The sequence below is a fragment of the Harpia harpyja genome, chromosome 3 (assembly GCF_026419915.1).
Source record: "Harpia harpyja isolate bHarHar1 chromosome 3, bHarHar1 primary haplotype, whole genome shotgun sequence".
NCBI classification, from domain to species: domain Eukaryota; kingdom Metazoa; phylum Chordata; class Aves; order Accipitriformes; family Accipitridae; genus Harpia; species Harpia harpyja.
In genome coordinates this window covers 2,082,928-2,095,674 of record NC_068942.1, presented here as the reverse complement: position 1 = coordinate 2,095,674, position 12,747 = coordinate 2,082,928, and the positions used below count along the sequence as shown (strand labels likewise).

Here is a 12,747-nt window from a genome sequence, read left to right as displayed (position 1 = left end):
ACATAATCTGCCATTCCTACAGTTTTTAAAACCTGTTCGGTTCCTTCTGGACCTGAAATTCCCCATGGAAATCTGTGGCCCAGGTTTTGAAAATTTTGAGATTCGAAGGAGAAACATAATTGAACCAAGTTCAGTAGAAGTGAAATGTGTGGCAGAAAACATCTTCTAGGTCCAAAACTATTGACCTGCAGTTGCAGTGAGTGGAAAGGAATGCAGTTTTACACAAAGCACCTGCTGGCTTTCTTTAAACAAAACCAAACCCCACGCAACGCACACTCAAACCATGTCTCTGTTTCCCAGGCTAGGATTTATTTACCTTTATTGCACCATTGCACTGCTGACGGGGGTCCCCCGGCCCCCCCGCAGAATGGCGCATTGCCAGCCAGTACAGCCTCCTGCTGCGTTGGAGGAACCGAGTGTTCCTGCTGGGGTAGCGCTTGCGCTGCGTGTGTTTCTGTCAAACAGCTCTTGAAGGCAACTCTTCTTGTTTGTCAGGAATGTTCTCAGTTCCATCTTCCACTGCAGCTGTACTGTAGCTCCTTCATGCTTGGCACTCGATGCAAACTAACGGAGACTGTGGTTTGTATGCATCTCGGCGGAATAAAAATGCTGAAGCAAGCCAAGCGGTCCCCACTCCATCACCCTTGCAGTATGACAATCATCAGCTGCCAATAACCAGTAATTAGAGTTTCCTATTGCTCAGTAAAGCACAGCTTGTTCTTCCAGGGTCGCCACAGGGCACAACTGCTGCCTTGCGGCGTTCCCTGAGCAGAGCAGGCATCCCACCTCTCAGCTGGACCAACGTGCTCTGTGGATTTTGTGCGCTCAGCCAGCCGCTAAGGCAAGAGCTCGCAAAGGCACCAGCCGCAGAACACAGTGCGAGCTTCGGCAGGCTCAAGGTTTGCGTGAAGGAGACGTTTCCTGAGTCACAGTGCGCTCCGCTAAATTACCTACCTCTAAAGGGGATGACAATTGAATTTAGTTTTATGCTGCCTCACTTGCCCTGAGGCCGAAGACAGAGGAGCTAGCTCCAAGTCTCTACCATGCAGTTTTTCCAGGTGCAAACTTTCATTATGCAGCAGCTGTGACATCACCCTCATCTCCAGCTGCAGACGACACAACAGTTAGTAGTGCAGACACTGGCCTCGCTATGGCATTTACCAGCACTACAGCTTTACTTGATGACAACCATACTGTACTTTTACATTAGCATCATTACTTCTGCTAAAACCTGTCATCTACAGCAGAATCTGTAGCAGCCCGAACGAGGGTCAGCCAGCTTCGTGTGGCCGTACAGGCTTTTGCATTAGACTGCACAAGCTCCAAAGGACCCTCCCAACCTCAGCTATTCTGTGATCACCAACTACCTGTGCAAGAGTCTGTAAAATTGGGGTGATGGGGAGTCAGGAATACCAGCTTTACAGCGATGTCAGCACCATTCCCTGATACAACACGTGAACGGTGGAGAATTTATTTGTAACTGAGACTGCATCAATCAGAGGCTGATTAAAAAAAGGAAAACACAAACAAGCTAATTCTAAATATTTGGTCCTTGACACAACCTCTGATCTGGGAGGTAACTATCCTACCTGCTCCTAGCCAAGTGGTCCTGGGATTCTCAGCAGTGAATGCACAGAAAAAAATCTGCTGGCAGAATTAGTGATGTTATGGCAGGAAAAATAATGCACAGAATGTAAACCAAAGTATTTATTATAGCTACAGTGTTTAGGAACACCTCAGGAGTGTGGATGAGATGTAGCAGCTAATTTTTTATTCCTTTCTGTGTTAATCGAAGACACAAGCTGGAGTATTTCTGGGTGAACAAACTTTCCTGCAAAGCAAAAGAAAGGGAAAGTTAATTAAAAATGCTCTCATTTTCTTATGTGTGAAAGGTTGGCAGTGAAACCTTCTTAGCAGTGATGTCACTTTAGGCTCAGAATAAATGTCAAGTTATTCTTTTAAGAAGGAGAGTACTCCCAGTTTAATCCAACTGCAGAATAACTACAAGACTAGTTACAGCCATTCTTCCCCCAAAAGTTATAAAAAGTATTTTGTGCTCTTTTAAGACACTTTAGAGCAGAAAAAGGGATGTACTCTGACCAAGATAATCCCATACTATGTAGCCTGCTACAGGAAACCACCCCAATTACAGGTGCACTTGGTGTATAGGCTGTAGGCTCTACTGAGACACCAGCTCAGTTTAAGTCACTGAATTCTGGTAGGAGGGCAAAGATGTCAAATAAGACAACATCAACAAAGCTGGAATACTTCATTTTCTCCACCCCCCCCCCTTCCTCCCCTAATCAAATTATTGCATTTTTCAGAGAACTTATTATTTCCCTGAGGTGTCACGGAGGTATAAATGAGAATTGTCAGGGACTGTGTCTGGTGATTGCTGGTCCTCTCCCCAAGTTTGTCTGTCCCTAGTTTTTTCCCAGGACAGGATGACTTGGAGTCACAGTCCCTTTCTGGTGTTCAACTCCCTTGCTAAAAATAATAAAAAGACTATTATTTTACCTATTTTTCCTTTTAACTATCAATTTATTTTGGAAAGGATGAAAAGCAGTGGATAGAATAAAAAGTAACACAATTGCACCTAAAACATTTCACTGAGCTGGTTCTCACATGTACCTTGGGCAGGTCACACAAGACCACAGCTCATGTAGGAATAATAAATTCTACTTTTCTGGTTCATTAATTCTACTTTTCTGGTTCATTAAACCCTAACAAAGTAGAAACAAGCTGTTGTCAGAGCATCAGCAAAGACTGAAGTCTCCTTTATACCCCCTCTGAAGTTACAGGGAGATCCTTAAACACATGCAAGTGTAACGAAAGCTGGGCCTCTCAAGGTAAGAAGTGATGTAAAAGGAATTTGGCATAATGAAATTCAGGTTCAATACCTACAGATAAATGTAAGGTATTTTCACACTGCAGTAAGTTTCCCCAAAAATATTTAGGGTACTTCAGCAATGAGTAAAATAACTAGTTCTCACTTGCTCTGGATGTCTATCAGAAAAAAGGCAATTTGTTTATTTCATTTCATTTATGGAAGAAGAAAAAAAAAAAAAAAAGCCCAAATGTCATACCAGCAGTTGAATCGTAAAAATCCTGCAGTCTGCCAGGTGTGTTTTCCAACTCTTCGTACTCAAATGCTTGCAGTATCATCTCGCACTGATCCAACTGTTTTACAAACTTGGCTTCTGCAGTACACTGGTTTTCATATTCCTGAACAGATTTGCATTTATAAGAAAAAAATTTTGTTGTTCTGAAACACAGTATTAGAAGCTCATTCTGTATCTAGAATTTTCTCCATTAGTACAAGCCACTCCATAAATATTCATGACAGTTACGTCTTTCACTCTCTTTTTCAGACTGATATTCAGCAAAACACTTGAAATAAGTGCGTGCCAAATTTCTATTAAATGTAATGGGACCTAAGAACACAATTCTTTTGCATACTCTAAACATATGAAGTGTTTTGGCTGAATCAGGGATGATACGGAGACAACCCTACATGATATACAAGTTAAATAATAGGTTCTATTTAACAACATTTTTTATATAAAGGTCTTTTCAGGCCTGGCTAAGGCTATGAATTACCACGGTGTGTGCCTATGCACTACCATTACCTATTTTTTAAGACCTATTTTGTACTTTTCTCCATCACTTGCTGTTTTTATAAGGAGTTGTTCTTTACATTTCTCCTGTCACTCCTTCTTAATCTCTTTGGTCTAAGCTGTCTGAGCTGCTTATGTCTTTATGTCTCCCCTAGGAGATAGGGAGGGGAGTCGTTATGGGGTTTCCTCCCCTCCAGACTTTAAGTCCTTTAATCTCTCTTCTATCTTTTCCCTCTCTCCAGTCATCACTAGTATGTATTTGTGAGTCGTTCACATTTCTAGTCAACTTGAACAATTTTGCTGTCATTTGCTTCCAGTGATGGCTGCCAATGGCTTTGACGTTTCATTTTCTCTTTTCTAAATCTACTGCACTGTATTTGATGTCTCACCAGCTGGTCTTCTTCTGACTTCCAAAACCAACCACAGAAAAAGGCTTCTTTCTGTGCAGGTTACCATCACCTTGATACCCTTGGCAGGTCTGACCCCATCCATCATCATCATCACCGATAATTAGTCCAGAGGCTTAAGTACACACCAGGCCCATCTGTGCTTTCAGATCCACACAACCCACAACACACAGCAGTTCTGCAGATGAGAGCAGCTCAAGTGCAGGAAGAGTTTTTCCTGCTGAACAAAGAACATGGCATCTCTTTCAGCACCTTAAGACGACAACTGTGGGTGTGGGTGTCATTCACAGTGGCAAGATCCTGCGTTGTAACTCCAGCACAGTGATGCTCAGATAAGTGTCACGGTCATTTCATTGTCTGACATAATATTAGGAGCCCGTTTGTTCTTATGCTTAATGCTTTACCTTTGAAAGTCAGAAATCCAGATTTTGATAGCCATGATTGATTCATATACTACTCTATTTGAACAATGCTTTGAATTTTCAATTACATTTTGATCATTATTTTAGTAATCAATTTCAACATTTTTACCTTCCTTTCCTCATTTCAATTTGCGCTTTGCCTCATCTTTAAATTGTTTAAATACTACTTCTTACTTTCTTAAATCTATTTATTTCTACTCTTTTTTTTTTTTGGCCACCGAAGAGAACAAACTCTTGGCAGCATTACAAAGAATTTCAGGACAAGGAGAACTATGGCTGTTTGCTTGTAAAGGTTTGTCCCACCTCCAGCAAATAATTGGGATTATCAATGTTACCAATCTCTTTGTGCCATACAACCCACCAGATCTTATTCATACCTCAGCTCACATTAACCTCAAGAAACATCAGCTATTGTATGTGCAACTGTGCACAGTGCTGAAATAATCACTTACTGTTTCCTCCCCGCAGGTGTTTAAGAGTGTGAAATAACAGTATACTTTGGAAAAACTGGTCTCTCAAACACCACAGTCTGGCTTTTAAAAACAACTCCTGTACTTTTGCTCTTGAAAATAAAAAAGCAGGACAGAGCTGAAGTATGCTGACTCATTTACTGTAATGTTTTTTCAAAGGTATTCTGGATTAAGTTATAAAGTGAAAATACATTGGAGTCATCTTTCTGCTACCCTTCTCCCCTACACTACACTTGCAGAGTGTCCACCAATACAGTCCGAAGCAACAGCCCTTGTGAGGCTGAGAGTGAAAGAGGGGCAGAAGCAAGGGCAGAGCAGTGCGGGAAGGACTCGCTAAGAGTGTCAACAGATTTTGTCCCAGCCCCTGTTCACCTCTGGGCCATAACTTCCTTCACTCACAAAAAGAAATCAGAGGGAAATGCCTCTGGCTAGCTGAGAGCAGAGTATCACAACAAGTGATCAGAGGCTTCTTATTTTCTGCCTCCCCCCCCCTTTTTTTTGTCTTTAAGAAGCACCTAGTTGTTCCACTTAAAATAAGACTAAAGGGACTACATGTGAATATTAGATTTTTAGGTTACACTTGCTGCTATGTGGGTTACACTCATACGGCTGCATTGGAGACTCAATGCCAATAAATTATCCTGAAGGTAGAAACAAAGAACAAATGCTCAAAAGTGTGCATATATTAAATTATGGTTAATGAGAATGATAAAAAGCTAACATGCAGAAGAACTAACTGCATACTGAACCAGCTCCTATACAATCAGAGGAACAGACTGAGGCAAAGAAAAAAAAATATGCAAAAAAAAAAAAAAAAAAGTCCTACAGGACTTATTTTATCTATCAAAAACTCATTTTCCTCAACTGTAACAGTTTCCCAAGGGAGAAGGAACCAGTGCTCACTAAACAAATGCACACACATTATTTCCCAGATCTGGTTATGCTGGTTTACCCCCTTTACTTTGAATTATAGCACTGAAAACCCATTGCCAGCTTCACCACACAACTACAGCGCGAAGAAAACCCCAAACAAACAGGGTGCTGTAACAAAAGGCAGAAATTGGCTGCAAATACTGGAATTTAAATACAGTCCAAGTGGAAAAGTGAGAATATCACCACAAAATACAGTTTGAGGCCACAGAGTCCCAGAAACATATAATGCTTTGTTTGCAACAACATGTGAACAAGAGATTATGGATGCACTTGTCCTCATGTGACTGTATGCCAGCAGAAGATAAAGCACTGTAATTATAAACTTGGATTGTTTGGAAATTAATCATCCCTAGTTTGCAAGTATAAAAGATCTTATCAATTAACAGCAAGAGTTCACATCAAAAAATTACATCACCTTCAAATACAGAAAGTACTTTCCAATACAAACATTTAAGGTACCCAAGAGCAGCCAGCAATCTGTTGTTTGTAGAAAAGCACTGTTCTGTGTCAGTACACCACTTTTCAGTTTAAACCAGAAGTTACTACTAAGTATTTTAGCCTAATGGGCTGTATAATAAAGAAATGGAAGCCACATAAATTATTACTTGTATAAAAAGCAGAAAATACTCCACAGCATCATCAGCTCCCGTTATTTTTTCCTGTATTAAATGATCATGAACTGCAAATGGCCAGAACAAAAGAGATAATGTAGTAAAAAACCAGATTTATATCCCAGAAGGCTGGATGTAGAGGACAAACCCTTCTGTAAGTTGTACAAACCAAGCCCTGGACAGGTTCATCTGGAACTGTGAGAGGCCAAAGGCAGAAGCTGGTTATTTTACCAAAGTTCGGGCTTTCTATTTGAAAAGGATTCCAAAGCAACCTTGACTCATACCATTAAGCTTTATCTCCCAAGCAAATGAATCTACCCTGCTTGAGGTCAAAATAAGAGATGACAGTTTTACAGGTAAACATGAAGAGGACAATGAGTCACCCTGAATTTTAGCAAAGTATTAAAAGAATGCAAGCTTACTTCCCAGAGTTCATAGATTTCTTTTCTGAGGTCCTCTGACAGAAGCTGGGTCAGTTGTTGCATAGCTGCCTGAAAAAAAGAAGCCATTTCCATTTATCCATTTTTTGAGCAAGCACATTTTTATCATTATTCTTTTTGAATAATTAACTACTTGTTACCACATTTGTAGAAACACACACTACACAGTATATTATTGTATTGGGTTTGCGTGGTTTTGCTAGTGGGGAGGCCTACGGGGTGGCTTCCATGAGAAGATGCCAGAAGCTTCCCCCATGTCTGACAGAGCCAATGCCAGCCGGCTCCAAGTTGGACCTGCCGCTGGCCAAGGCCGAGCCCATCAGTGATGGTGGTAGTGCCTCTGGGAGAACAGATTTAAGGGGAAAAGTTGCTGCGCAACAGCAACTGCAGCCGGAGAGAGGAGTAAGAACATGTGAGAGAACCAACCCTGCAGACCCCCAGGTCAGTGCAGAAGGAGGGGAGGAGATGGTCCAGGCGCCGGAGCAGAGATTCCCCTGGTGAGGCAGGCTGTCCCCCTGCAGCCCAGGGAGGTCCATGGTGGAGCAGATCTCCACCTGCAGCCCGGGGAGGACCCCACGCTGGAGCAGGGGGATGCCCAAAGGAGGCTGTGACCCCGTGGGAAGCCCGCACTGGAGCAGGTTTTCTGGCAGGACTTGTGACCCCGCGGGGGACCCACGCTGGAGCAGTCTGTGCCTGAAGGACTGCAGCCCGTGGAAGGGACCCATGCTGGAGCAGTTCGTGAAGAACTGCAGCCCGTGGGAAGGACTCACGTTGGAGAAGTTCATGGAGGACTGTCTCCCGTGGGAGGGACCCCACGCCGGAGCAGGGGAAGAGTGAGGAGTCCTCCCCCTGAGGAGGAAGGAGCGGCAGAGACGACATGTGAGGAACTGATGGCAACCCCCATTCCCCATCCCCCTGCGCCGCTGGAGGGGAGGAGGTAGAGAAAATTGGGAGTGGAGTTGAGCTGGGAAGGGGGGGGGGGGGGGGGGGGAGGTGTTTTGAGATTTGGTTTTATTTATTATCCTACTCTGATTTGATTGGTAATAAATTAAACAGTCCAGTCTGTTTTGCCTTTGACGGTAATTGGTGAGTGATCTCTCCCTATCCTTATCTCGACCCACGAGCCTTTTCTATTTTCTCTCCCCTGTCCAGCTGAGGAGGGGAGCGATAGACTGGCTTTGGTGGGCACCTGGTGTCCAGCCAGGGTCACCACAACTATTCTAAAGTGCATGTGTACATAAATCTGCCAGAGAAACAGGACCACTCAGTGAAGAAACTTTTCTGGGAGCTGCTTAAGTAAATTCTTAGAGGACTAGTCTAAAACAAGAAAAACAACCTGAAAGTGCATCCAATACCTTCAAGAGTCAAAAAAGAAGCCCAGAGCAAAACAGGCAAGCCAAATGACAGAGAACTACCATCAATTAGCAGCTCTGCCTTCCAGATTTAACTAGTGGAGGCAACATTTGAACTTAATAGGTTACAGGTGCAGTTCATGAAAGCAGCTTCAAAATACTAACTCCTCATGTTGACAAGCAACTGCCCCATCCCAAACACTCAACAAGCACATTTCTAGCAGGGCTGAGAACAGCTACTGACTGTCAGGCAGGCAACACAACATAAGCCTTTAAAAATCTCCAGTTCTGAAAAACAGAGAAGAAAAATCCATTTAACACCCTGCAGCAATAAAACACAGTGCTCCCAGACTGAGATACCATTTGTTCAACAACAAAAATTTTGGTACAAGGTTTAACACAGTATCAAACTGATGGTGTAACCAGCAAGCAGAAATTGTTCTGCATGCTCTTTGTGCTCTCCCAGCTGATCAGTCTCATTTCTGTGCTATTTCTACTGTTCTCCTAGTAACACTAAGAACTGCTTCCAAAACAATCAACATCACAGGCAAGACAAACATTTTGTGCCATGATTATTTCTCCACTTCAAATACAGGGTATCATTTCACAATATGGCTGAACTGAATCAGCTGCTCCCCACCACTGAAGCATCAAGGTCTCATTCCTTCCTACTTCCTTCCAGCTCTGCAGCTCATCAGATTTCAAGGTTAGCAGGCCAAAATGACCTACCTGACAAAAAAAACCAAAAAAACACCAAAACCCGAACAACCCCAAAGAAAAACCCAAGCTTTTTTTTTTTTTTTAAATCAAGTTCATTTTCTGCTGCCTTCACCTTGGTGAGACCAGCTGATTAAACTTACTGCACAAGCAGCAAACTTCAGAACCAGCTCAACATCAGCTGTAAAGCAAAGGGGAAAAAAAGGAGAACTCTGCAGCAGAAGCAGCATATTGATAATTCATCATAAATAGCCCTTTGATCTTTACTTTCCACTTTTTTAGCAAAGAGCTTACTCCTAGAGTTAGTCATAGCTCCCCATAACCCCAAGTTTTAAACAGATAAGCAAAAAAGTGGGTGGGGGAGAAATAATCCCTGCAACGTTTTTCAGTCTTTGAAGAGCTAATTGTAGCCTCTAAAGTTTCTGAGGCATCACGCTGCCCTCTAGCTGTGGTTGGAGGAGTGGTTTACATTGTCTTCAAATGCAGCAAGCCAGAAATGACAAACCAACACTTTGGATATGTACAAGGCCAAAAATAAAATAACTCTAGGCACGCTGCACTCAAAGACTCATGACCTGTGCACCTGTGTCTGGAGTCCTGTGCAGATAGTTTAAATAAAATCTCTGTCAGAACCACAGCATCTGGCACCACACAGATAATCCACCACAAACTGTCATCCACCCTTCTCAGTGCACCTGCTCCCCACCTCTTGGTAAGGCTGGTCAACACGACTAATTCAGGCTACCAAAAATCCAGCTAGTTCACGAATAAATGGCCAATGTGAAGATTACTTCAAAGATTCTCCTTCCTAACTTTGTACTTGATGACATTACATGTACAAAAATCATGAGTTGAAAACTTTAGTTGTTTGTGGCATACTTGTCCAATGTCAGTGACAGTATTAGGTTGCTTAGAGGATCTCTTCGCTACCACCAGAGCGTTAAAAACAAGCAGAACGCTTCACAGATGTGGCTTCACGCGTTATGTCCATACCTCTTCTCTCCTGTGTTTCTCCTCTTTTGAGATATTATCTGCAGGAGCAATATCTCCAACAATGCATTCAGCCATATCATGAACCAAAGCTAATCGCATGCATCTGACAAGAAGCAAGGACAGAATAATTAGTTTTTCAGCATTTTAAGTTATATCTTGTTATTCATAAAGCTAAGAGACTGCATAATTTGTCCCCTTCATATATTTTACAGGCTTTTTTGTTTTTTTAATGTTACATGACATTTTTCACTTCTTTGCTGAGGAAAGTAGTTTCCACCTAGATATTTTAATCACCGATTTCTAGCTATTGCTGCTTGTAAATGTAGATTCAAGCATAAATACAGTTTGTACGAAAGCATAGCATTCAAAAATAACATGCTTCGCTTTTTTTATACTTGGCTTTCAGAGATTTTGTGATAACTAACTACATTATACACTTCACATTAATGCTGCAACAGGTAGAAGGTAATCTGATTGGAGCCATACCAAATTCAGTATATAATCTACCAATCACTGCTCTGTAGCTATGTCAATCTGCAGCAGAGTACTGAAAAAAGCATTCACTATTTTCATCAGCTCCTGAAGGGACAAAGCAAGCATGAGCCCATACTAGACTTGACAACTCATTCAACACTAATGATGCTCTCTCTCTTCCACACTATATGATTTCTGAGGCTCCTCGCTGCTGCCGAGTGCTAAGTAAGTCTGTCAAAATCCACATGGCGTATGGCTTTGCCTTTGCTGCCTGTTGCTTCAAACTGTGTTTTAACTGAGTGTCTTCAGCTTGCTTACTTATGGCTTGAGAGAAGGCCAGCTCAGAGCCCCTGCATGAACGACTTGCCTCAGCACCTGGAATTTAGCAATAAAGGTGTTTAGCCCCTGTCAGCTCTCTGGGTAAACAACACCCTGTCCAAGGGACGGAGGGGAAACAAGAGGGGAAAGGATTTCAAACTCCTTCAGTGTGTTTTAAAAGCTCTTCCTCAGGATGACGGCTACTTTAAGCATTTTGGTTGCAGCTCTCCCACGACATTAACATACGGCCAGGATAACCAGAGGCAGGCTCACCTGTCCTTGTTAAGGCTTTTGTCTTCGGTCACCAAAGCCATCATCGCCATCCTGTACATATGATCGGATACGCTCTCCGGCTTCGCCACGTTCCTGTACACCCATCCCGTCCGCGGTACTCTCTGCGCGGGGAGACCGTCACAGCAACGTAACCGCTAAAGCCCGAGGTGGTTTTTTGAAGGACCTCACTCCACAGACGCCGGTAGACATTTTGCCCCACCGCGACCTCCATGCTCCGGTCAGCTTCGATACCTCCGGGAAACACCTGCCCCAACCCCCGGGGCTGCCCCGAGGCTGTGAGGAGATGCCTTTACGTTGCCCTTCACAGGCAAGGAGAACGCACCCGCGCTACCGGCAGCCGGCGGGCGCCCTCCTCAGCCTCACGCTACCCGCGCCGAAGCTCCGGGCCTCCCCTGCCCAGCCCTGCCTTCCCCCGGCCGGCCTCCACCTCTCCCCGCCGCAGCCCCAGCCCCGGCGGGCCGCCAGTCACACCCCGGAGGCTCTCCGCGGCCGCCCGGCCCCACAAGCGGGCCCGCCGCCCCGCTGAGGCGAGCCCGCCTCCCGCCACCCGCCGCGTTCACCTTCAGCTGCCCCAGCAGCCGCAGGAAGGGCAGCAGGCCGCCGCCGCCGCTCGCCCCCGCCGCCATCCACCGCCTCCTCTTCCTCTTCCTCCTCTTCCCCTTCCTCCTGCCGGCTCTGGGAGGCGCCGGGGGAAGGAAGAGGAGCGGCCGGGCATGGCGCTGCCCGCCCCGGAGCACCGCGGCTGCCGCTGAGGGGCCGGCTGGCCAAGGGCGGGAAACGGGGCCTGCCGGCCAAGGGCGGGAAACGGGGCCTGCCTCTGTGAGGGGGCGGCTGCCGGCGCCGGTATTCCCAGCGCTCTGGCCCCTCAGGGTTGCCGGCTGTACGGCCCGACCGCGTTCCCAAAGCTCTGGCTCCTCAGGGTTTAATTAAGCACAAACAGGGCGTTAATTATAGCGGCGCAGGGCGGGATTGCAACGAGGATAAACGGCCAGAGGAGCCGGGCTGCTCCCCGGCATGGCCGCCGTGGCGAGGGGAAGGAGAAGGAGAGGAGAAGAGAAGAGAAGAGAAGGGAAGGGAAGAGAAGATGGGTGCTGTGTGTCCTCTCCTGGGGTGCAGAAGGGAGGAGGATGAAGGTGTGAGGGAGGGGAAGGCAGAAATAGGTCATACTTCACTCACAACTGATCACAGCGGTGACCTTTAGCATACTTTAAAAAAAAAAAACAACCAACAACAACAGTAAATAGCGCAAGCTAATGTCGTTATTCAGAGAAGCGAGGGTGGTTATGTCGGAGTTGCTGCGCTCAAGAGTTTTGAATTATTTTGGGGACTCCTGGAGTCTGGCTACAGGCGCTTCCATCGCTTTCGCAAGCTGAATAAATAGCACGTTGAATTACTTTACAATTGGTGGATTTTCAAAATGCACTGCATTTCTTTGCTATTTTTATATTGCCAACTGAAATAGCAGATAACGGTTTAAATGTGGCAACGAAATACTCTGTTTTCAGAAAAGAACATCTGCACTTGGCCAGATATCAACAGATGGCAGAGTATTTTTATTTTTGCTCATGTGCCTACTTAAACACATTCCCAAATCAATAATAAAAGCCCAGACAACATTTTGGTGACCATTTTAAGGCTATCTTCCCACAATAAACAAAAATCACAGAGCAGGAAAGTCATTAGCTTTACATTTGTGCAC

The 12,747-nt window shown here is 44.6% G+C and overlaps 1 protein-coding gene across 1 annotated transcript; it reads right to left on the bottom strand.

Moving 5' to 3' along the window:
* Window positions 1-1,694: 1,694 nt before the first annotated feature.
* Window positions 1,695-11,734, bottom strand: HDDC2 (HD domain containing 2). The gene is made up of 6 exons (XM_052781164.1): window positions 11,609-11,734; window positions 11,028-11,149; window positions 9,963-10,065; window positions 6,883-6,951; window positions 3,087-3,225; window positions 1,695-1,831 (listed from the first exon to the last, which is right to left on the bottom strand). Exons 1-6 carry the CDS (start codon window positions 11,672-11,674, stop codon window positions 1,737-1,739), a joined length of 594 nt encoding a protein of 197 aa, XP_052637124.1. The 5' UTR covers window positions 11,675-11,734; the 3' UTR covers window positions 1,695-1,736.
* Window positions 11,735-12,747: the final 1,013 nt, after the last annotated feature.

What these genes read in the sequence shown, in the direction of transcription:
- HDDC2 (XM_052781164.1), bottom strand. Translation starts at nt 11,674, where the DNA reads ATGGCGGCGGGGGCGAGCGGCGGCGGCGGCCTGCTGCCCTTCCTGCGG. An exon ending in GGCTGCTGGGGCAGCTGAAG is followed by an intron (nt 11,150 to 11,608) that starts GTGAACGCGGCG and finishes CTCCCCGCGCAG; the next exon opens with AGAGTACCGCGGACGGGATG. An exon ending in AGAAACACAGGAGAGAAGAG is followed by an intron (nt 6,952 to 9,962) that starts GTATGGACATAA and finishes TCTTTTTTTCAG; the next exon opens with GCAGCTATGCAACAACTGAC.